Source organism: Oncorhynchus nerka, linkage group LG2, assembly GCF_034236695.1.
Source record: "Oncorhynchus nerka isolate Pitt River linkage group LG2, Oner_Uvic_2.0, whole genome shotgun sequence".
NCBI lineage: Eukaryota > Metazoa > Chordata > Actinopteri > Salmoniformes > Salmonidae > Oncorhynchus > Oncorhynchus nerka.
This window is the reverse complement of record NC_088397.1, coordinates 55140641-55166399: the sequence shown is the minus strand read 5'-3', so window position 1 is coordinate 55166399 and position 25759 is coordinate 55140641. Positions and strand designations below refer to the sequence as shown.

Below are 25759 nucleotides of genomic sequence, written 5' to 3'. Positions count from 1 at the left end.
AGAGAGACGGAGGGAGTGGAGAGACGGAGGGAGTGGAGAGACGGAGGGAGTGGAGAGACGGAGGGAGTGGAGAGACGGAGGGAAGACAAGAAAATGAGATAAAACATTTGGTTACAAAGAATAATGCTTATCTCAGTGACAGAAGATATATACACAAAAGTCTAGTTTAAACACAAACACACAAATATAAAGACAAACAAGGATTAGCACATCGCAGCTCAAACAAAGACACACTACATCAAGACATTTAAGGAAAATCACACAAACATAAACAAATACACACATATACTGTAAACACCCTGAGCTGGAATCTAAAACACAATCTGGTCTTAGCTGCTGCCCGCACTGTGTCAGACAGAAAGCAACTGTACACCCCCCACCCTCCCCCCACTACTCACCACAGACAAATCTCTCTGGTGGAGCCTGGAAGACACTAGTACCCTTCAGGATTTCGGGGTGGACACAGGTAGCCTCTACGCCAGTCTGTAGCCCCCGGGTCATCAGCCACTCAGGGAACCAGTTGAGCTGACAGTCACACAGGAAACTGTCACTCTGGATGAGCCTGGGAGAGGAGGGACACTGTTAGGGCTAACGACTTCTATTCACTCTCTTTTATAGACTAGCTTTGATCTGTACATAATTCACTTATTCCATGACTACAACTGTAAGGTGTATTCATCATTGCGGACTCACAGGTTCCTGAGGCTCCTCATCTTGCTGAAGGCCTCTGGCTGGATGGAGCGTATGGCGTTCTCTCCCAGGTTCCTGTGGTGACAAACAGAGGGCTGCCCGTCAGCACTGACAGAAAGGGGACATTGGTACACACACAGCTGTGTCACGGCCAGCCAGGGATCGATGTGCCTTCATTTATAAGGGCTTATTTTAAACAAGGTGCAAAGATTCAGGCATCACAGACCAAGGATACTCAGCTTTTCAATCACTTTTTTCCTAATGGCCAGAGCCTGTTTAAAGTAACGGCCAGAGCCTGTGAAGGGACTTATATAAATTCCATTTATTCTACGAAACTGACCATATGCTCAATAACTTTGTTCCCCTGCACCAGGAAAAAAGGCCAAAGTTGAAGCTGCCTCTGTAACGAGAGGGAAGCAGCTGGCCCCACAAACTGCCCGTCTTCTCCTTTTCCAAAGATGCTATTAAATTGCTAGCAGCACTCTCAGGCAGCTACTTTTGGCAGCCGATCTCGGGGTCGCGCAGTGCATTGTGGGATACTCACAGGTGCTCCAGGGCCTCCAGTCCTGAGAAGGCTTTCTTGGCCACTGACTTGATCTTGTTTCCAAACAGAGTTCTGCAATTTCCAAACATGAAGGGCGCCGATAAACGGGAGAGAACACAGGGGAGAGGGAGGGGGGAGAAAAAACAGGCACAGAGAGAGAAAGAGAGAGGATGAATGGGGTAAGGGGAGGGGAAGGAGAAGAGGGAGAGAAAGGCACAATTAGTGGGGCTGAATCTGATAAGAGCAGAGGATTGAGGTATTGGAAATCCGAACTGTGTGGAGATTAGGAGGGTGAGGGACTCGGACCTGCTCTGCTTTTCAAAGACCACTTTTATCTTTATTTGAATTTAATAGCGATGACAGGGGGGCACATGAAAAGCAGGTTGTCTCACTGAGGGACAACACAGCTTGTAGAATAATAAAAGCAGCCTTGTCAAGGCCCGGTTCAAGCAAGGAACACGCAGCATGCCCCCTTCTGGGGGTCTAATCTGGGCCGCTCTTCAAAAGACACCCCTCTACCCTCCCTCTCCTGCGCTTCCGTCCCCTCCAGCCTTCCTCTCCTCTCTCCACCTTCCTTCCCAGGAGAAGCGGGTGGACACAAGAGGCTGGTTCGGAGTTCAGACCCCTGCATCAGAACACTTCAATCCAGTCACGCCTCCTCTACTCTCCCCCTCTATATGGACCCACCGACAATCTACACTGTGCAATGTAAATACAAATCATGTTTCAAAAACCATTGGGAGTGCATCTGTTTGGTAGATGAGCTAAGACTCAGATGCGTCTTCTTAAATTCTATCCAAAATTGTCCAAGCTGAACATTCTCAGATTCCTGTTGGTAATCAATCAGGTGTTCTTTAGGACAGCCAGGAACCCAGGGTCTTGGGGGGCCTCCAGGCAGATGACTGGTCATGGACAGGACCTGTCAACTCCTGACAGAGATGTCACACCTCTGCTCAGCCCTCTACTGACCGCCACATCAGCCAGAGCCCCGTGGTTCTGGACCCTACACAGGGAAATGGTCTGAACAGGCCTCTACTGACCTCCACATCAGCCAGAGCCCCGTGGTTCTAGACCCTACACAGGGAAATGGGCTGAACAGGCCTCTACTGACCTCCACATCAGCCAGAGCCCCGTGGTTCTAGACCCTACACAGGGAGATGGGCTGAACAGGCCTCTACTGACCTCCACATCAGCCAGAGCCCCGTGGTTCTAGACCCTACACAGGGAGATGGGCTGAACAGGCCTCTACTGACCTCCACATCAGCCAGAGCCCCGTGGTTCTAGACCCTACACAGGGAGATGGGCTGAACAGGCCTCTACTGACCTCCACATCAGCCAGAGCCCCGTGGTTCTAGACCCTACACAGGGAAATGGGCTGAACAGGCCTCTACTGACCTCCACATCAGCCAGAGCCCCGTGGTTCTAGACCCTACACAGGGAGATGGGCTGAACAGGCCTCTGACCTCCACATCAGCCAGAGCCCCGTGGTTCTAGACCCTACACAGGGAAATGGGCTGAACAGACCTCTACTGACCTCCACATCAGCCAGAGCCCCGTGGTTCTAGACCCTACACAGGGAGATGGGCTGAACAGGCCTCTACTGACCTCCACATCAGCCAGAGCCCCGTGGTTCTAGACCCTACACAGGGAGATGGGCTGAACAGACCTCTACTGACCTCCACATCAGCCAGAGCCCCGTGGTTCTAGACCCTACACAGGGAGATGGGCTGAACAGGCCTCTACTGACCTCCACATCAGCCAGAGCCCCGTGGTTCTAGACCCTACACAGGGAGATGGGCTGAACAGGCCTCTACTGACCTCCACATCAGCCAGAGCCCCGTGGTTCTAGACCCTACACAGGGAAATGGGCTGAACAGACCTCTACTGACCTCCACATCAGCCAGAGCCCCGTGGTTCTAGACCCTACACAGGGAGATGGGCTGAACAGGCCTCTACTGACCTCCACATCAGCCAGAGCCCCGTGGTTCTAGACCCTACACAGGGAGATGGGCTGAACAGGCCTCTACTGACCTCCACATCAGCCAGAGCCCCGTGGTTCTAGACCCTACACAGGGAGATGGGCTGAACAGACCTCAGTACAGAGTAGAACAACACCTCACTGGAAGTCACTGCATTTCCATCAAACTTATCTTCTCTTATTTCCAACATCATTCTGCACATCTAGCCATTTACATGGCCTTTCCTTCCAATCACATTCTATTCAAGTAATCACATTCTGGAAAGAAAAACAATACTAGAATGATATCACCCCAACATATCTACATTCAATACATTCATATATTTTACCTCCTAAAACAAAAATGGGAAAATAGTGGTTGTTGTGAGAGCACAAGTTAACCTAGAACAATCTAAGAGCACAAGTTCTCCCATGTGGGGATACTCACAATCCGATTTGGGAGGGACATATTGCGTGTGGAGGACACGGATGTCCCTCCCCCCTCTCTCTTTCTCTGTGTTTTTTCCCAGGGTTGGTGAGTGTTGTTTTCCGGTGGGATGGAGGGATTGTGCCAGCGTTGGGCTGCAGAGGGCCGCTCCACTACACCACTGGACAAAAGGGGCGGGGAGACGGGCCAATGTGGTGTTTGATGTTGATGACCGCGCCCGCCCCCCAATTTCACCCTCTCTCAGTCCCTAACAACAGGCCGGCAGGGCCGTGGAGCAGAGAGAGAGGAGCAGGGCTAGAGACGGAAAGACCTGCTGAGGATCGTCCCCAGCAGGCCAATAGAAAAGCCCTTTCAATAGGCTAGCACTCACACAGGGAACAGCCTTGGTTGGACACCAGCTTTTACATAGGATTGTTTAGGCCCCAGTATGTTAGGACTCTGTTTATGGTGGTTGAGTTTCTTCATCCTTTAACTAACATTTGACATTGAGTCTAGATGCTGTGATTAAAAGGTTACACGAGAGATCCCAACAAATTGACATAGTTTAACCAACAAGTGAAGGCAGTTCAACTCCCACCAACAGACAACCTCTGAAGTTGGACACAATAGCAGTTTAGAGTTTGGTAAACCGAGATGAAAACCAGATTCAGGCTTGTTTCAAGTTTCAAGCCAATTGCCGATAGAATGTCAATCTGCAAGCTTCATGAAAAAGCCTAATAAAACTCAGAGCAGCTCTTAAAGTCATCTCTCAGTGTTATACTTCCAAATGACGTGTGGGGCCCGGAGGGTAGCGATAGAATGGAGCTGGTCCTGTCTGAAGCCAGGTCTGGGAGAACTCGATATAGACTATAGGCAGTGGACAGGCCTCAGAAGGGAACTATGGAATTGCAGTAGAAACCCCTTCACTCTGGACTGAAGGAGCTGTCCACAGAGCTGCATACAATCCCCTACCAGTGGCAGGTCAGCCTGCTCAAAGGGACCGATTCTGGGCAGAGGGGAGAGGGGGAAGAGGAGATGAGAGAAGGAGGGGGGATACTCACAGCTTGTTGAGGCTGTCCAGTCCAGAGAAGGCCCCATTGGTGTCCTCTATTGTGCCTGAGATGTCATTATGGTCCAGCTCCCTGTAGAGAGAGAAAAAATAAGGGATAAGGAAGATAGAGGAGGAGGAGGAGAGCAAAACAAGCCTGCCAGAGCTGAAGCACTGTGTAGCCTTGGCAGAGATGGGGCTGGAAGTCACGGGTTACCCCTCCAACCCCCCCAAACCCTCTGCACCTGGTCTAAAGAGCTAGCCTCTCTCCTGCTCTGCTCTGCCAGCCAAGCACATTCTTTCCTTTGTGAGGAGGGAGGTGAAGGCACAAAACGCAGGCAGAATCATGTATAATTCATGACAGCATGGAGAGATTGGCGGGCACACATTGCCTTTGGATACAGACAGTCAGCGCCTGAGTGTGGTGGCAGGTATGGCAGTCCCAACACAGACTCAGAGCCTAATGAGTATGAAGAAAGACCTTAGTCATGCCCACGCTGAGCCAGAAAGAGACTCAATAAAACAACAGCTTTCACTTCGAGTCCACCGGGAAGTTTCCAAACACATGTTGAATGCAATTAATTAGCTTTCCTGACACGCTACCTCGAACGGCTGAAGTCATCTGGGCCTAAGGACCCGTTTGAATAATAATTTAAAACTAAAAAACAACAGCCGAACAAAGACATGAGTCGCCGCTCTATCGCATGCTTTGTTCCCTGTGCCGACTTTCTTTCAAACTCGGAGAATCCTGTGAGTCTGATGGTCACCCACAGCCCCTCCCCAACCTCTCCACCCTTCCCTAATCCCCTTCGGTTCCTTTTCCTCCATGGCCGGACTCGGCTGCCAATTTCCTATTCTTTCTGGCTGGCTGAGCGTGAAAGGCCGGTGCCTTCTTAATGCAGGCAGTGGCCGCGGGCCCCCGAGGACTGACCCCCCGGCTGAAAGGCTCGACGTTTCTGGGCATTCACACCCACCGCGAACCTCCAGCCCCACGCCTCTACGGCCAGCAGCGCTACCCAATTAAAGCTGCCTCGGCTCCCTTACAGCCAGGGCCCGCCGCCTACCCAGCGCTTCACTGATTAGATTAGACCTGCCTCAGAAAGAGAGGGAAGGAGAGTGAAGAAGAAATGGAGTGAGCATAATGGGAATAGGAAGTAAAAAGAAGACTGCAAAAAAAGGGGGAAAAGGATGGGTGGAAAGGGTATGAACAGGCGAAACAAAGCAACCAAGTAAGAAAGGAAAGAAAGAGACCAAGAAAGAAAGGAAGAAAGAAACAGCGTCTGAGAGAGGGGAGCCAAACAGAGGGCCTCTCACACAGCTGAACCCCCTCCCCCCAGCCCAATGCTCCCTCTGCACCAGTAGAGAAAGGCCTGTATATGCCTTGGCATGTCACCCCACTGTGAGAAAGCAAAGGCCCGACTCTTTTCTCTGACTCTCTGGGAAGATCCCGGGCCAAAAAGACGTTAGTAGAAGGCCTTCGCTTTCAGGAAGCCTCTCTTTCCGCCTGTTCAAAGTCTGTATAGAGGGTGGGGGGGAAAGAAGTCACTCTCCCATACTGCTTTTCACTGCTCCGTTTAAAAAAAGGCAAGAATCTCCAGGGAGACAAATGACAGGGAACACATGTGCATCCAATATCGATGGGAACCAACGGCCAAACAAAGAGGGAAGACGAAAACAGACGCACCAAAATAAAAGTTCTCACAGACTAAAACGGTGACAATAGTGACGCATGCACACCTGGTAAACAGATACACATTAATATTACATGGACACAAACTAGATCTGTTTTGAAGCAATGGTCTAAAAACCAAACAGCAGCTAACCTCACTTTCTGAATGGCTCCTGAGGGGCTTAATGAAGCTATATTGAATATTGAATCCACATGAATACATTTGCAGATGCCAATATTGTATTGTTCTTAAATGAGTCACATAAGATAAGTCTACAGTGTGGAACCATAGGTGTGTGTGCTCCGGGAGCAGTCAGGAGGAGGACTTACAGGAGGCGCAGGGCCTTGAGGCCTCTGAAGGCCCCCTCGGTGATGTGGCTGATGGCGTTGTGCCCCAGACGGAGGGTGTGGAGATCCCCCAGCACCGCCAGGCTGCCCTCATCCAGACGACTCAAGTTGTTGTAGGACAGATTCCTGCAGGAGGAGAGTGAGATACATACGGTATAAGGCTTGGACCAGAAGGACAAGTTGGTACAGCACTACGGTAACCTAACCTACCCGACATCATTATTCTCTACTTTATATAGCTTTATTCAATGTCTTTGTGCCTCTGGATGTATTTTTCCACTGTGGCGTCAGCAATATCTGTTCATCCACAGCAGTTTCCTATCATGCTTGATAAGGAGTCAGGACACAAACCATTTAAAATGCATGTACATTTCCGGTTGGACAAATGGACACTTCTCAAGGCATCTTTTCCCAGAGTTATGGTCTTGTCTAAGTAGGTACACGCCGTGTCAGTGGTGATAAATATGTCTTGTTTATCAGGGAGCGTGTTCAAATGGTCTGTTGTGCGAGTGGCTGGGCTTCGCCTCTCTGAGGGGGGCCAGGGTGGTCAGTCATGTGTGGTCAGTCTCTGTGATGCCCCGTCAGGCAGGCTGCAGTCTCATCCGGAATGTAATAACCTGTAGGTCATAAAGACGGCTTCTCTGCTACACCAGAGGGCTAACCGAGCCACCGAGCCACTCCTCCGGTATCCTTCTGATATCACAGTCATCATGGCCCCGCTAATAAAATCATATAACCCCGGTCTCGCACTGAGTGCAGTGAGTCGGCAACACAGATACACAGAGCAATCTGTCTCTCTCACACACACACACACACACACACACACAGTGACACAGTGCGCAGACACACAGGAGCCTGACAGACAGCCTTATGGTACAGTTAGCGACGCCTGATCAGAGCGGAGCTCTACAGTAGTACAGTGGTTAAAGTATGTCAACCAACCACAGGTTGCCGTAGTAATAATATCTCCTTCATTAGAGAGGGATATCCCCCTGCAATTACCCTGTATCCATACCAACAGAGGGTTGCCGTAGTAATAATATCTCCTTCATTAGACAGGGATATCCCCCTGCAATTACCCTGTATCCATACCAACAGAGGGTTGTGCGCTCTTCACCAACCTGACTGAGAGATGGGAACACAGAGAGGGCTTAAGTACTGTCAATCCTACCGCTTATTATGGGATAAACAGGCTTATCATGTGGTATTGAACGCTAAGCGACTCATGTAGCTCTGGTGAAGGTAAACGGAGGGGCGCGACGGGGAACAGATTCAGGTATATGTTGTGGTAGGGGAACAACGAGATGAGACGGGAGGTTGATGGTTGGAGGCTGTGGGTGAGACCTTGTGGTCCCGGAGCTGAAGGCCGGGGGATGAATAGTGTAGTTTGTTTCTCAGTGGCTGGGGATGAGGTAGGGCTGGTTGCTATAGTTACAAGGGTTGGGAGGTTTTTGCTGCTTTGGTTTTAGGTGTGGGGAGGTTTTTAGTGCTCTGGTTAACCTGGGTTTGGAGGTTTCTGACATGCCACTCAGAATACTCACAGTTCCCGTAGCCTTTGGCAGAACCTCCAGCCATCTGGGTTGATGTGGGAGATGGAATTGTTGCTGAGGAAGAGCTGCAGCAAAGAGGACAGGCCGTACAGGGAGCCACTGTTCACTTCCCTCAGGCTGTTGTAGTCCAGGTGACTGCAGGGGAGGAGTTGGTCACAGGTTCAGACTAGGCATTAGGGGTAATGTAGTTTGATATCAAACAAGAGTAAGGACATTACAGGTTGTCCAATCACATTTTTATAGTTCAGCTCATAAGAAGAGCATAGAGTTGCTTGTGAAACAATTGTTAAGAGTGGAAACTCCTATGAGTGGAGTAGGAGAAAGTGGTCCTACAAGTTCTTGAGTGCAACTGATCTGAATTAGTCCTCAAGGCTAGGCAGGGAGTCAGGAGCCGTATGTTTGTATGTTACTTACAGCACTTTCATCTTGGCCAGGCCCCAGAAGGCTCCGTCTGTGAGCTTGCTGATGTTGTTCCTCTGCAGCTTGAGGACCTCCAGACTGGCCAGGCCCTGGAAGGTCAGGCCCTCCACCTGCCTCACGCGGTTCCTGTTCAGCTCACTGGAGGACGGGACAACACAGCAAGGAGTTAGAGAGAGAGATGCAATGATGAGCAGAGAAATGAGAGAGATAGAGAGAGAGAGAAATATGGACCTGCAGGTAGGTCACAAAACCCTGAAGTAACACTAACACCATTCGGCCCCACAAAAACATAAGTGTCATTCCACGGGTGGTATCTATTCCACCTGTGGCCAGCGATGTGTACCCCTGACAGCTGAGGTGAGGGTTTACAGACTAGGGTCACGTTCTGACCTGGGCACCCCGACAAATGATCCCAAACCTTCATTAACCATGCTAGGGTTAACTATAGGAGCACCGAAGTCATCAAAAAAAAAATACTCAAAACAGCACCGACTTGTAGGGCAGGGAATCTGCATTCACTTCTCAAACTAAAATAGGTCTACTTCTGTTGAGAATGGACTGTAAACAGTTAACCTCTCAATGTACTTAGAGTAATCTCACTGGGACACGCAAAGGGAAAAATACAAATGACCCTGCGAGATAAAAAGCCCTTTGCCTTCTGTATCAAAAGAGTTCTGCGATAGCTTTGTACCAGTGGATCTGTGCCCCTGGCGTGTGAGCTTTAACATCACAGCCCAGGAGCACAGCTGAACAATAAACATCCACACAGCGTCTTTGTGTGTCCTCCATGTTGCCACAAGCATTCTCAGATACAGTGTCACCGGGAACACCTGTTGGAACAATACCCCCCAGGTAAAACTGGGAGGGCTGTGGAGAGAAGGGAGCCATGTCTACAATGGAGGAGACTCCCGTTACATGTGTCTTTTCTCCCCAGAGTGGGAGTGCTGAGTCATCCCTAGCCCCATGCTGCAGGATGGGTCATCCCTAGCCCCATGCTGCAAGATGGGTCATCCCTAGCCCCATGCTGCAGGATGGGTCATCCCTAGCCCCATGCTGCAGGATGGGTCAGCCCTAGCCCCATGCTGCAGGATGGGTCAGCCCTAGCCCCATGCTGCAGGATGGGTCAGCCCTAGCCCCATGCTGCAGGATGGGTCAGCCCTAGCCCCATGCTGCAGGATGGGTCAGCCCTAGCCCCATGCTGCAGGATGGGTCAGCCCTAGCCCCATGCTGCAGGATGGGTCATCCCTAGCCCCATGCTGCAGGATGGGTCATCCCTAGCCCCATGCTGCAGGATGGGTCATCCCTAGCCCCATGCTGCAGGATGGGTCAGCCCTAGCCCCATGCTGCAGGATGGGTCAGCCTAGCCCCATGCTGCAGGCCCCATGCTGCAGGATGGGTCAGCCCTAGCCCCAGGCTGCAGGATGGGTCAGCCCTAGCCCCAGGCTGCAGGATGGGTCAGCCCTAGCCCCATGCTGCAGGATGGGTCAGCCCTAGTCCCATGCTGCAGGATGGGTCAGCCCTAGCCCCATGCTGCAGGATGGGTCATCCCTAGCCCCATGCTGCAGGATGGGTCAGCCCTAGCCCCATGCTGCAGGGGAGGGGAAGACAATGACAGAGAGCAGGGCTCTGAGAGAGGAGAGAGCTAGACTACCATGGGCACAGGACAGTGGAAAAAATCCATCATGGTATCAGTCTGATGTTACCAATGCTGCTACACTGGAGGGGAGAGGTTCACACTCTCCTCAACAAATGGGACTGTGTCAAACGAGTTAGCCGCCATAGATTTTTCCAACTTTCCAATGTTCTTTTCCCTCCAATGTCTGTGTGCGGACTATACACTCTCTCTTTAACAACTGGCCCAGGGTCTATTTGGTTGTTTCTCACATGGTGGTTGAGGATAGGCTAGAAGGCGAATAGGGAGAGTTTACAAACATGTTTTTCAGTGAGCCGAGAGGTGTCTGTGGGGGTGGTATGGCACAGTACTCACAGTTGGGTGAGCTTGGGCAGCTGGAAGCCTTTGACAGGGACCTGAGAGATGCGGTTCCGGCTCAGTCTCAGAACCTGCAGGGTGGAGGAGAGCTGGTCCAGAGCACCGGCCTCCAGGAACTGTATCTTGTTGTTGCTCAGGTACCTGGAAGACAAAATAGCAAATTGTCAGGGATCCTCAAATGGACAAGAATCAGACCTATCCTGATAACTTTGGCACCGCATTTCTTATTTCCTACAGGAGACATGTGGAGGGAAGGTTTGACATGAGAGCTAAGAGGATAATCTTACAGGTCTTTGATCTGGAGACCTGCGGGGAAACCTTGAACTCTGACTTCAGTGATGTCATTGTTGCTCAGGTCCAGGGTCTCCACGGAGATCAGGTCTCTCATCCGCCTCCCATCGATGGTGCGGATCTTATTGTGGTGTCTGGAAGAAAACAACAAAACTGTTAGGAGAAAACTATACTGAACAAATGTATAAACGCAACAATTTCAAAGATTTTATGGAGTTACAGTTCATAAGGAAATCAGTCAATTGAAATAAATAAATGAGGCCCTAATCTATGCATTTGACATGACGGGGAAGGGGCATTGCCACTGGGGAGCCAGGCCCAGCCAATCATAATGTTTTCCCCCACATATGGGTTTTATTACAAACCAAAATACTCCTTAGACCCGACCCCCCCCCCCCCCCACACAGATCCTGTGGGTGAAAAAGCTGGATGTGGAGGTCCTGGGCTGGCGTGGTTACACACGGTCTGCTGTTGTGAGGCTGGTTGGACGTACTGCCAAATTCTCTAAAACAACGTTGGAGGCAGCATATGGTAGTGAAATTAAGCTTTTGCCAGAGAATTGAATGTTGTTTGGACATTCCTGCAGTCAGCACGCCAATTGCACGTTCCCTCATAACTTCAGACATCTGTGGCATTGTGTTGTGTGACAAAACTGCAAAATTTAGAGTGGCCTTTTATTGTCCCTACACAGGGTGCACCTGTGTAATGATCATGCTGTTTAATAAGTTTCTTGATATGCAACACCTGTCAGGTGGAGGGATTATCTTGGCAAAGGAGAAATGCTCACTAACAGGGATGTAAACAAATTTGTGCACAACATTTTAAATAAATACGCTTTTTGTGCATATGGAACATGTCTGGGATCTGTCATTTCAGCTCACGAAACCAACATTTTACATGTTGCGTTTATATTTTTGTTGGGTATATCTTCAGGGGATAAGATGTGTTCGGAACCTGAGGAGAGGAACACCAGGAGTAGAACAACAAAGCTTCTAGTCTTAACAACCAACTTCAGATGTTTGTTATAGAAGCAGTAGTAAAGCACACACAAACTCTCTTCTCCAAACCCACTCAGGAACAGAGCACACAGAGTATCCCTGCTCACTGGTCCTCTCTAAACTCTCCCAAGGGCCCCTGTGGACTGACACCAACAGCCAAGTCATGGAACACTCTGGATTGATGAGCCAATTATTCTCTCAGAGCACTTGGATAAAAGACAAGTTGAGTGAAGTTTTAGCCACTTAAAAATGTATTTAACCTTTATTTAACTAGGCAATAGAGTTAAGAACTAATTATTATTGAGTTTGATGAGCCATAGAGGTAAACATTCACTGATACTGATGCTTGGGCTCAAGTAAAGGTAACCAACAGACACCAACCCAACCCTGAGCAACAGACACCAATCCAACCCTGAGCAACAGACACCAACCCAACCCTGAGCAACAGACACCAACCCAACCCTGAGCAACAGACACCAACCCAACCCTGAGCAACAGACACCAACCCAACCCTGAGAAATACATGGTCTTACTACAACAAACACAGATCCAAGCAAAGCTTCATGTGGGAAAAGGTATTTTTTGTGACTATGATGTTCATGGCTTGTTTATTGGTGTTAAATGTAACCGACTACTTCCAAATCAAATGGAGGAAGACTTGGCTATACAAAAGGACTTACATTTTAAGCACTGTCTAACTCTGTCCCTCCTGACAGTCCAGTTAATCCTGCAGTAGGAGGCCTGAGAAAGAGTTTTTAAAAAGCTCGTTTGTATTTTGGCCTGCTCTATGCTCTGCAGGAATGGTCGGTCACAGTCTCTCTCCACATCTGTGGTTTATTTTGGTGTTGGCTGGAAGGAATGGGAAAAATCCACCTTTGAGCTACAGCCTGCAGACAGACAGATGGACAGGGACAGAGCTGGACAGGAATCCCAGTCACTTCCCCCTGTGTACCTATGCCCAGTACTGGCACAGGGGCAAATAACAAAGACACACACATGTGCATACAGACCTCCCCCGCGCCACACACACACTAACAGAAGGATATACACACAGACAGTACACAAAAGACAAAACTCCCACACAGATGTGTATAGACCTACGCACACAAACACGTGAACAGACAGATACAAAACAAAGACAAATCCACACGGACACAGATAGAAAACAGATACAGACTTCTTTTAGGTTGTCCAAATGGTTGACTCTTCCTCAGCCTGCCATTGCAGGCGGAGCCAGTGAAGGCCAGTGCTACCCGAGCAGGGATGAAAGCCTGTGCTCAATGACACACATACCACATTAAGGCGGGGCGATATGGCCAAAATGTCATTTCACAATATTTTACGTATTTTAGGCAGTACGACTGTATTTGACGCTATTTTCTCTTTTTTGAATAATAAAAGTGGTGCATGACCCTAGGGTGGAAACATATACATGAAGTGTTTTGAAATGGAACTTTCTCCATTCTGTTTTATACTGTTCAATAAAACGGCAACCAAAAGTTGGAATATAATGGGCACTTTGAATACCGTGTTGTTTGACATGACAACGAATGAAAAAGCCAGGGAGGGGTTATGGTGACAGGGTAGGAACCAAAGTGTTGGTCAGTGTTTTCCAATGGACCCTAATTAGTTGTTACATTAAATACCTTCTCTTACTTGATATAGCTTTGACGTGGCTAAAATATGCGCTCTTTCCATATTCCTCTCTGATTTAGACTATATCTACCGTTGCACAAACAACATGCTAATTTCGGCCTACACCAGCACTGGTATCAGGCTGTGTTAGCTAGCTAACTTTGCTCGGACTATGTACATTTAGCTAGCTGGTGATTAGCATTAACGGCTGACAATTTATTTTTGCCACAACTTGCTAAGAAGAGAAACTAACTGTTTGCAGACCGTAAGATACACAAACTAATAGGGTAATTTTAGGGTAATAGGGTCATTTTAGGGTAATAGGGTCATTTTAGGGTAATAGGGTCATTTTGGGCTCCCGGGTGGCGCAGCGGTCTAAGGCACTGCAAGAGGCGTCACTGCCGTCCCTGGTTCGAATCCAGGCTGTATCACATCCAGCCGAGATTGGGAGTCCCATAGGGCAGACACAATTGGCCCAGCGTCATCCGGGTTTGGCCTTCATTCTAAATAAGAATTTGTTCTTAACGGACACGCCTAGTTAAATAAAAGGCTACATTTCAATTTTAAACAAATGATATTCAGCAAATTGGAAAGGAGCATAGTTTTCACCAACATCTTGTTGCATCTGCAGCATTGACCATGCAGACTGTCACTGCATGGGAACTGCAAGTAGTTGTGACTCGTGGTAAAGTAAAACCTGCTTTCCATGTGTGACCGGGGCTTGGTGTGGGTGGAAGGAGGGAGGGCGAGAGAGAGACGACGTGAGTAGCACACGGAGCAAACTATAAAAACAGACATTACACACAGTGTAGTAGCGTAACACAATTAACAAACCAAACATTGATATACTGTCATAGGTAACGTAAAAACCCCAACCAGTACATGCATCAACACCGTTCTACACTAAAAATACGGTATACACCCCAGCCTCGGTAGCACCTCCCCTGACACTACGGCTAGTGTTACTGACCCCCTTCTCTGACACACCACCCTCCATGTGACCTGAACCCAACAGCACACACGCCAGGAACTGCTGATCCCTGCCTGGAATTCCTGTCTCCTCAAGAGGATCAGGGTCAGAAACATTCCTAGTCTCTTCACTAACTGAAATCAACATGACATTTGACTTCAAATAAAGCCCGTGCCATGAGTAAAACGACACAAGGAACCTCATTTAGAGTCAACTTCCAGACCCAGCAACAAACAGTGTTTGGTAAAAATTTGACGTTTGTCCTCTGGTGTTTCCAGAAAGGTGTCCCGGCAGACAAACTGCAGCAAAACACAAAACACACGCAGATGGTCAAGTAAGACCCTCTGTAGACCCTTTACTCTGGGCCATGAGGGGAGTGGGGTCCCACAGCAGCCCAGAGCCCACCTGGATAAACAGTGGTGGAAAGGGTTTAGGATGAGTCTCAGGCCCTCCCTCTCCTCCCTGACCTACATGAAGCCCCTGGGAAGCCCAGAGACAGAGAGGAAGGCTTAGGGAGACTGACTGACAGGGGGAGAACTGAGGCTCTACTGAACAGGGAGGGAGGGGTGAGGAGGGAGGGTGAGGAAGGGTCAACAGCTGCTGACCCTTGCTGGGAAAAACTAGGCAGTCTTGGCTCAAGCAGGAGGGCGAGGCTGGCTTGGATCTCTCCGTCTCTCAGATGCTAACTACAATGTCCCGCTCTCCCTTCCCCTCTCTTCTCTCTCCAAGTACAGTTCCTCAACCCCATTCTCCCACAGCCAAAATAGTCCAGCTGTGTGATACTCAGAGGATGGGCGAGGGGAGAGGTGGGGACTGGGGTGGGACGGGGGCTGTGATGTTTGATGTTGGGGGATGCAGACAATACGTTTGTTAATATAAAAACTGATTATCTCATTGCCAATGCAATTTTGGGGGTTGGCTTTCCCTCTCTCTTTGATGTCTGTGGTACATTCAACACATCCCTTTATTCCAAATCTCATCATCCATTTAGCCATTTGATTTTCCTAGGGTCGGTTTTGACACCGCTTTTGATGTTGAGGGTGCTGATAACAAAAGTGTTTACACTACTGCCCATTCTCCCATTTCCACTGTGATCTGTGTGGATGCTACCTCGTTTTGATGTTGGGAATGAGGACAATAGAACAGTTATTTTAAATCATTTCATCCCATTAACCATGTGATTTTCATGGAGTTGTTTTGACACCTCTCTTTGAAGTTGGAAGGGCGGATGCCGGACAATGGAGAAGTCTCACTCTCCCCTGGCCCATGTGATTCTATGGGGGTTTGGTGGCCTGCTGTGGCATTGTTGGAGCGTGGGAGCCCTGCTGCATTCTGGGAGAGCAGGATGCCAGGTGCATTGTGGGAGTGTGGGAGTCCCGGGCCGGGGTGGGGCCATGGCTGATCAGAGAGCAGTGATTAATCCAAGCCAAAGCCCCGCAGCCACACAGATTAGCTGGTTAGGGCCGCTCTGACTGGCTGATCTGCATGATGAACTCCACAAGTTAGAGGATCAAAAGAACCGTTGGGCGTGTGGGAGAGAGAACGAGTGATATGGGGAGAAAGAGAGGTAGCGAGACAGAGAAAACAAGAAAGTGCCTGGTGTTGTCAGAGAGAATCCCCACACGATGCTTCAGAAACTCCGTTGGAGGAGAGGAGGCCAGCTGGTTGAAGGGATAACATAAGAGTGGAGCACAGAGGCTGGTCTCACTGTGGCCATCATCTCTTCCTCTCCTCTCAGCCCAGAGAGAAGCCAGCGCAGGTCAGGGGATGGTGACAGACAACCCTCTGTTCTAGCACCCTTTCTCTCTCCTTCCGCTCTCCCCCTCGCTCTGCGGCTGCAGTCTCACACAGCACTGCTGTCAGACAGCATTCCTGCCGCTCTCCACCACAGGCAGAGGAATTTAGTCCCCACTTCCATCCAGCCAGGATCAGCCTAACAAACAGACCAGAAGGTGGGGGGCAGACAGGGAGCTGGGTGAGGTGGGGTTACTTGTGGGCAAAACCTGAGCTCCAGTACTTCCCACCTCAAAACGCCCGCCTTGTGGCGGTAACAGTGATGTCATCCTGAGCCAGCCCTTTCCCATCCCCCAACCCTTCCTGTCACCTTTTTACAGTAAGCCCTGTGAGTGACAGCTCCAGCTGCAGGTTCTACTCCTTTCAGCTCTGCAGCTTTGGAAAGATATGCCTCTTCCCATCATGCACTGAGCTTCCCATAGCAACAGGCTGAGAATCAGGCCAAAAAAAGAAGCTTGTCCCGAGCAGAGAGTAGAGCTACGAACTGCAGTCTCCTGAACTAGCAGTCACTTCAAACACATAGCCTAAATGAAAACCTTGAGGCTTTACAGTGACCTAGAATCAAGCAGAAAACTTTAAGAGGCAATGACTCACAGAAAACAAAGCAGATTTTTTTCCTTCAAACTAAACCTCCAACATACAGTTGAAGTCGGAAGTTTACATACACCTTGGCCAAATACATTTATACTCCGTTTTTCACCATTCCTGACATTCAATCCTCGTATAAAATCCCTGTCTTAGGTCAGCTAGGATCAACACTTTATTTTAAGAATGTGAATGTCAGCGTAATAGTATAGAGAATGATTTATTTCAGCTTTTATTTCTTTCAACACATTCCCAGTGGGTCAGAAGTTTACATACACTCAATTAGTATTTGGTAGCATTGCCTTTAAATGGTTTAACTTGGTCCAACGGTTCGGGTAGCCTTCCACAAGCTTCCCACAATAAGTTGGGTGAATTTTGGCCCATTCCTCCTGACAGAGCTGGTGAAACTGAGTCAGGTTTGTAGGCCTCCTTGCTCGCACAGGCTTTTTTAGTACTGCCCACAAACTTTCTATAGGATTGATGTCAGGGCTTTGTGATGGCCACTCCAATACCTTGACTTTGTTGTCCTTAAGCCATTTTACCACAACTTTGGAAGTATGCTTGGGGTTATTGTCCATTTGGGAGACCCATTTGCTAGCAAGCTTTACCTTCCTGACTGATGTCTTGAAATGTTGCTTCAATAATATCCACATAATTGTCAGTCCTCATGATGCCATCTATTTTGTGAAGTGCCCCAGTCCCTCCTGCAGCAAAGCACCCCCATGATTCTGCCACCCCCGTGCTTCACGGTTTGGATGGTGTTCTTCGGCTTGCAAGCCTCCCCCTTTTTCCTCCAAACATAACGATGGTCATTATGGCCAAACAGTTCTATTTTTGTTTCATCAGACCAGAGGACATTTCTCCAAAAAGTACAATCTTTGTCCCCATGTGCAGTTACAAACCGTAGTCTGGCTTTATGGCGGTTTTGGAGCAGTGGCTTCTTCCTTGCTGAGCGGCCTTTCAGGTTATGTCGATATCGGACTCGTTTTACTGTGGATATAGATACTTTTGTACCGGTTTCCTCCCGCATCTTTACAAGGTCCTTTGCTGTTGATCAGTGTTTGACTTGCACTTTTCACACCAAAGTACGTTCATCTCTAGGAGACAGAACACATCTCCCTCCTGAGCGGTATGACGGCTGCGTGGTCCCATGGTGTTTATACTTACGTACTAATGTTTGTACAGATGAATGTGGTACCTTCAGGCATTTGGAAATTGCTCCCATGAATGAACCAGACTTGTGGAGGTCTACAAATTTTTTTCTGAGTTCTTGGCTGATTTCTTTTGATTTTCCCATGATGTCAAGCAAAGAGGCACTGAGTTTGAAGGTAGGCCTTGAAATACATCCACAGGTACACCTCCAATTGACTCAAATTATGTCAATTAGCCTATCAGAAGCTTCTAAAGCCATGACATCATTTTCTGACATTTTCAAAGCTGTTTAAAGGCACAGTCAACTTAGTGTATGTAAACTTCTAACACACTGGAATTGTGATACAGTGAGTTATAAGTGAAATAATCTGTCTGTAAACAATTGTTGGAAATATGACTTGTGTCATGCACAAAGTAGATGTTCTAACCGACTTGTCAAAACTATAGTTTGTTAACAAGAAATTTGTGGAGTGGTTGAAAAACGAGTTTTAATGACTCCAACCTAAGTGTATGTAAACTTCCGACTTCAACTGTGTCCTGTTTGACAGGCAGTTTCACATATCGCTGAATTAGAACTGTCACAAATCTGACAGAAAGTGCTTAGAGACAGTTAGTGAGAACACTACACAGCCTATTTTGAGGGGCCGACGGATGATACATAGGGAGAGGCACTGAAAGTGATGCATAGTGATGGTCAGTTTTACAGGAACCTGCTGGACTGTTACAACCATGAGTGAGTGCATTGAAGTGAACAGACAAGCAGGCTGCAAATTGTCTTTAATGGTAGCGGTTAAGACCGAACCTATGGGCTTTCTCTCCTGTTTGAGGTTGAGTGAGATGATTGAATGTTCCTTAACCACCATGAGAGGTGAACTGTCGGGAAAACAACAAATACTTACTTACTCTGTAGGCCAAGCAAGCAGGACAGTGTCACAATTGTGTGTCTGTCTGTCGAGGGGGCCACTAGGCTCACAGCACACACACACACACACACACACACACACAGCGTCTCTTTCCAAATAGGGCAGTAAATCTCCGGTGAGATGCCAGCATAGGCAGTCCCTCCAGGCAGAGTCTCACAACTTTAACCAGGATAGAACCTTGGAGCACTTTCTTAGTGCTCCGCATTGACGTTACACCATACGACCGTCATAGCATAGCAATTCAACTAGAAAGAGTGTCTCACTCGTATTCTTGGTCATAACTAAACTTACACTCAAACAAACAATGACAATTCGGCGAGGGACAATGTGATGCCAGCTTGACATCCTCGTGGTGGTAAATTAAATGTGCACTCACAGGTAGAGGGAAGTGATCTGAGACGCAGCCGGACCTAGATCGGGGATGGACGTCAGCTCATTATGGTCCAGGCGCCTGAGGGAAACAGAGGCAGCGATGTTAGAGGACAGAATGGATGGAGAGGAGAAAGTAACAGAACACTGTATTGAGATAACACTGCTGTGAATTGACTGACCAAGTTGTATTTGGAAGTGAACTTGAGGACATGAGGTTGCCTCACAGTGTCGTAGTCTAATAAGGAAGTGGATCAACATGGTGGCAGAGTGCATCTGAATCATTCATATAGAACAGAATTGCTTGCGCGTAAAAACGTGGATGGATAAAGCCGTGTCAGGCTAGAGTGGGCGCTTGGGCTCTGACAGGTGTCAGTGTCTGTGGACTCCCTGCCTGGGTTGAAGATAGACCCTCTTGAGCATATCAGATATTCACAAGCCAGGTTTCGGCCTGCGTGGTGTCCGTAGATGGAGAAAGCGGAATATCCTCAATTGGACTAATTTCAAGACAACACATCCAAGGATAAGATAATGTATGTGACTGAGAATAAATGTACCATATATCAGTAAGGGGCCTGACTATTATGGTGAGAGTAAGTGATTGTGTGAGATGCCGACCTACTGCAGTGTTTGTTCAGGGTACTGTCCAGTAAGAACATCATTGATGCCCCCTCTAACGCTAGCGTTGGGAAGCCTGCTAGGCCTATCGCTAAAATAAATCATTTTATTAGCCTAAACACACAACACTGCATAGATACACAGCCAGACATGCGCACGCACACTAGGAAGTGAAGGTGAAGCACATTGTGAGATTTTTGTTTGTTTGTGTGTATTTTAAAAAAAATCTTTATTTAACTAGGCCAGTCAGGTAAGAACAAATTCTTATTTACAATGACGGCCTACCGGGGAACAGTGGGTTAACTGCCTTGTTCAGGGGCAGAACGACATTTGTTTACCTTGTCTACTCTGGAAATCGATCCAGAAACCTTTCGGTTACTGGCCCAACACTTTAACCACTCAGCTACCTGCCGCCCCAATGCATTCATAGATTAGTTGTCTGCTTGCCAATCGATCCTATTCTGTTCTGAATGACAGCCATTGAAATGGCTGAGCCCAGTCCCCACACACACAGCCAAGGGGAACTCCTGGTTGAGAGAGAATTAACACACACACACACAGACAGTGACAGAGAGAGAGAGGTCTGAGGTACTTACAGCTCTCGTAGGTTTGGGAGGTTTGAGAAGACTCCGACATCAATGGCTGTCAACTTGTTGTGGCCAAGATTTCTGAGGAACAAAACAAGCTGATTAGTCTTGTCGACACACACCACCAGAACCTTCATTTCATGTGTTTTTTCAACTGTGCCACCTCCCTATAACATTGTGACAACCCTGTATTCCCATTTTAGTTCTGTTTCAGGGGTTCCCAATCAATATTGTGTCTGGCTTGGTTTACACCAGGGCCAAGTAACTGGCGGCTCTCAGATCAATATAAAAACAAAAAACTAAATAATAATATTTGAAACTCAGTCGGGGTCTCAACTCACTGTTGCAAGTTAAAATAGAATACAGGGTGCAATTTCAAAATGTGGTTGTCCATCAGCAGTTTTTAATTTTTTAAATCTAAGTGTCTGATAGTCACTCAATTAGACCATGTCAGCTAACATTTTTTACATTGGTAAATTAGTCTCGCGGGCAGCTGTCGAATTACCGGCCGGGGGGCCCCCATTGATTTTGTTTGTCAGTCTCACTCAGATATATTTAAAACTGCAAACATTTCTTTCCACCCTATGGCAAAATGTGTACAATTGCAGCAAACCTGCTTTAAAACTGCAACATTTTCTCTATACCACATGGCAAAATGTGTACAATTGCACACAATTAACTTTGCACATGCGGGTATGCAGACCCGCAAGCAACTGCGGCCTCTCATGTTGACTTCAGATTTTTTGTGGCCCCCACCCCCTTCAAAGTTGCCCATCCCTGGTTTACACAATGTAGCCCACAGCCATCAATCTGTCCAAGTCCATTTTCAGTTTAGAGTAACCATGCATTAAATAGCCACCACCTCACTGGCACGGTGATTAACATCAAATAGTGATTTGTTCAGAGATAGTGTTACAGTAGCCGGTTAACCCAGAAATAATATTTTGCCTAATTTGGGTCAGATGCTTGATTAGGGTTTTGGTGATAAGCGTGTTAGAAATGGAGATTTCTGGTTTGCGAAGTCTTCACCCTCGCAAAGGATGGTGACAGATTCTACGGTAGCTTATCAGTTATGTTTACGTAGATCTGTCCACGAGAGATTACTAATAGCCAGACAGAGTTCATCAAACTGTAGAAAATCCTGTGAGCCAAATACACTCGTAGACAAAATGTCTCTCACAAACAAATGGCCGTACATACACACACACACACACACGTTTCATCTCCTACTTCTTGTCAGCAGACAGTGGGGGCTGCAGTCTACTAGGGAAAGCAGTGTTTCAGTGAGGTCTGCTCTGAGACAAAAGGAGCCCACAGCCCTGGCTGCCTCCAGACATGAGAGATGGGCTAGGAATGTTTCACAAGCCTGTGGAGAGATGGCTGCTTGTTCCCAGAGTCTGGGGACAGATTTACCTGACGCACCACATTCCTGCTGCTTCCTCTGGTGGCAGGCAGCCTGCACAGCCTCAGCAGACCGCTTTGCTCTAAACAGGGTCTGGGAGACCTGCTCTTTCCAACACACTTTCACTACAGGTTGCCACAGGGTACGAGGTTACACGAACCCATCAGACTTGAGAGAAAATTGGAATGATAATTTAAAAGAGGCATTCTTCAAATAGTCACAGGTCCCACGTTGCACAGCTGCCTCCCTTTCCAGCATTCTGCATACCCTTTTACCTCTCTCTCTATTCTAACACAAATCCTGCTCTCTAGCTCCCTCTCCCAGTGTCTGTGGAGATAAGTTTCTCTCTCTACAGTAGGTGTGTGTGAGGAAATAAATGGTAGCGTGTACCCCGCAGGCAGAGCTCTGACAGGGCGGTGGGCTAATCATTGGCTGGGCCCTCCTGCCACCATTGTGCCAGATTGCAAAATTGCTGTCCCTGCTACAGGAGGCAATTACCTCATTATACTGAAGCAAAGTGAAAAATCCCAGGGTTTTCTCCGCCAGGCTGGGCCGGCCGGGGCTCCGAATATAACTGAGAACACCGCCGCAGAGCAGTGAACAACACCGACCGCAGTAATCTTCCACAGAAAATCAGCGCCTTTAACAAGGCCCGGTTGGTACAAACGGAGGATAATGAAGCTTAGGCCTAACTGGAGGGCTCATCATTACAAACAACCAATAAAACAACAACTCAGAGAGGAAGGCTGCTGTCATGCCCCCTAAAAACAGGTTTCAGGTGTAAGAAAATGCTTGTGCTATGGGGGTATAGGATACTACAGAAATGTAAAACATGTCATTGTTTGTGGTTGTCCATTTAGAGTAGAGTGAAGAAGGAAGGTCACATTTGAGAACAAAACCTGCCGTACTGGTGCCGGAGGCCCACAATAACAAACAAACTGTGTGTGTGTCTGTGTGTATTCCCAGTATACCGATAGGCCAAGGGGGAGAGTTTATGCAACTTCAGAATTGTGTTCTCTTTATTGTGCTTCATTTTCTTGTTATCTGATCAGATAACTTTCACTGTGTTTTAACACCTACTGTATGAGCAGCCGGTGATAATGCCACCGTTTCCTTCTCCTCTACAGTCACGAGTAGAGGGGGTGGGGTTACGCCCCAATGACAGGAGCTAATGCTCTCCAGAGCCTGCCATACCATAGCAGCAAAAGAGTGGAAAGCTAGGGGGCAGAAAAAAGTCCTAAAGCAACTCAGCAAACAGATCTAGAGATTAAAAAGTATGGGTGTGTAAGGGCTGATATATCCTCAATTATCTACGTGGTCAATTTAACAGTCCAAAAACACATTTTGAAAGCTAAGATAAATCTGAGTGTGGCAAACACTATAAATATAGTCCTCTGCTGAAACTCAGGAATGGTGCATTCCACTGCATGGCACTGTTTATCTAAATGAGCAGGCTTGTTTAACATTAGTCAGCATGATCAAGACCACAGCCCAACGTACTTAGCAAGGTAATTCATGCCTAGCTTTCAACAAAATACTGAAAGACTTGGCCTGCTCTAGTCTAGTGAAGCCAAGTCCTGGCCTTAGGACTCGCCGACGTTCTCACCCTCATCGCCACAAGCCAGCCAACGACCCCTGCATTAAACCAGACCCAGCTCCTATCCACCTAAAGCATTTAACGACCGGCCGTGATTGGGAGTCCCATAGGGTGGTGCACAATTGGCCCAGCGTCGTCCGTGTTTGGCCAGGGTAGGCCGTCGTGGTAAATAAGATTTTTTTCTTGACTGACTTGCCTAGTTAAATAAAAAAATAAAAATTAAAAATATATATACAGTGAATTTGGAAATCACTCAGATCCACTGACTTTTTCCACATATTGTTACTTTACAGCCTTATTCTGAAAAAAGTATGACATCATTTATCCCCCCATCATCAATCTACACACAATACCCCATAATGACAAAGTAAAAACAGGTTTGTAGAGGTATAAATGTATAAAAATGGAAATATTACATTAGCATAATAACCTTTGCCAGCAATTACAGCCTCGAGTCTTGCTGGGTATGACGCTACAAGCTTGGCACACCTGTATTTGGGGACTTTCTTCCATTCTTCTCTGCAGATCCTCTCAAGCTCTGTCAGGTCGGATGGGGAGCGTTGCTGCACAGCTATTTTCAGGTCTCTCCAGAGATGTTTGATCGAGCATTCAGAGACTTGTCCCGAAGCCACTCCTGTGTTGTCTTGGCTGTGTGCTTAGGGTCGTTGTCCTGTTGGAAGGTGAGCAGTCACCCCAGTCTGAGGACCTGAGCACTTTGGACCTCTGTACTTTTCTCGGTTCATCTTTACCTCGGTCCTGACTAGTCTCCCAGTCTCTGAAAAACATCCCCACAGCATCATGCTGCCACCACCATGCTTTACCGTAGGGATGTTGCCAGGTTTCCTCCAGAAGTGACGCTTGGCATTCAGGCCAAATAGTTCAATATTGGCTTCATCAGACCAGATAATCTTGTTGATCATGGTCGGAGAGTCCTTTAGGTGCCTTTTGGCGAACTCCAAGCGGGCTGTCATATGCCTTTTATTGAGGAGGGGCTTCCGTCTTGCCACTCTACCGTAATGGCCCGATTGGTGGACTGCTGTAGAGATGGTTGTCCTTCTGGAAGGTTCTCACATCTCCACAGAGGAAGTCTGTAGCTATGTCAGAGTGACCATCAGGTTCTTGTTCAACTCCCTGACCAAGGCCCTTCTCCCCTGATTGATGTTTGGCTGGGCAGCCAGCTCTAGGAAATCTTGGTGGTTCCAAAATTCTTCCATTTAAGAATGATGGACGCTACTGTGTTCTTGGGGACCTTCAATGCTGCAGACATTGTTTGGTACCCTTCCTCAGATCTGTGCTTCTACACAATCCTGTCTCGGAGGTCTACGGACAATTCCGTCGACCTCGTGGCTTGGTTTTTGCTCTGACATGCACTGTCAACTGTTGGACCTTTTATAGACAGGTGTTTGCCTTTCCAAATCATGTCCAATCAGTTGAATTTACCTCAGGTTGACTCCAATCAAGTTGTAGAAAGATGAAGAATGATCAATGGAAACAGGATGTCCCGAAGATCAATTTAGAGTCTCATAGCAAAGGGTCTGAATACTTATTTAAATACGTGTTTTGTTGTATATACATTTGCAAATAAAAATAAAAATAAATGTTTTACCTATGTCATTATGAGGTATTGTGTGTAGATTGATGAGATTTAAAAAAAAAATAGAATAAGGCTGTAATGTAACAATGTAGAAAAAGTCAAGGGGTCTGAATACTTTTTGAATGTTTTGTACATACTGGGCCTGGCCAATTTAGCCACTGCCACTTCCCAGTCCACCTGTTGCCCTGAAACACAGTCTACTCTAGAGAGCTCAGATCAAATCAATAGCAACACAGTTTGGCAGAGCTCGGAAGGGTAGAGGTCAGCTATAGCAACATTAGCTTAGCCACTCGGAGACACCATTAAAAGCTGCAATAAAACTATAAATCCTGTGTGACAAAGTACACTGACCTGCCTCGAAATCCTCTGAAAATACTTTAAGACTCCCATCGCACTAGACTTAAACCATTACACTACTACACTGTTGGAGCAACAGAAACCCATCATTACTACCTAAACAAAATAGAGAAAAATCCTTATTTTGTATTCTGTCAAATAATAAATATAGGTTAAATTAAATAAAAAGCAGGGGAATGATATCACTTTTTATGACAATGCCCTCATAATCCAAGGCAGAATGCGGAAGTGAAGGGGGGTTGAG

The 25759-nt window shown here is 47.6% G+C and overlaps 1 protein-coding gene across 1 annotated transcript in view; it reads right to left on the bottom strand.

The window, feature by feature from the left end:
* Positions 1 to 25759, bottom strand: part of LOC115138201 (leucine-rich repeats and immunoglobulin-like domains protein 1) — a 52078-nt gene that overhangs the window by 15948 nt on the left and 10371 nt on the right. The window contains 11 exon segments of the mRNA XM_065000245.1: positions 399 to 562; positions 694 to 765; positions 1235 to 1306; positions 4680 to 4760; positions 6666 to 6809; positions 8225 to 8368; positions 8648 to 8791; positions 10641 to 10784; positions 10931 to 11068; positions 19368 to 19442; positions 20575 to 20646. Of these exon segments, the coding sequence (XP_064856317.1) occupies positions 399 to 562; positions 694 to 765; positions 1235 to 1306; positions 4680 to 4760; positions 6666 to 6809; positions 8225 to 8368; positions 8648 to 8791; positions 10641 to 10784; positions 10931 to 11068; positions 19368 to 19442; positions 20575 to 20646 (1250 nt within the window).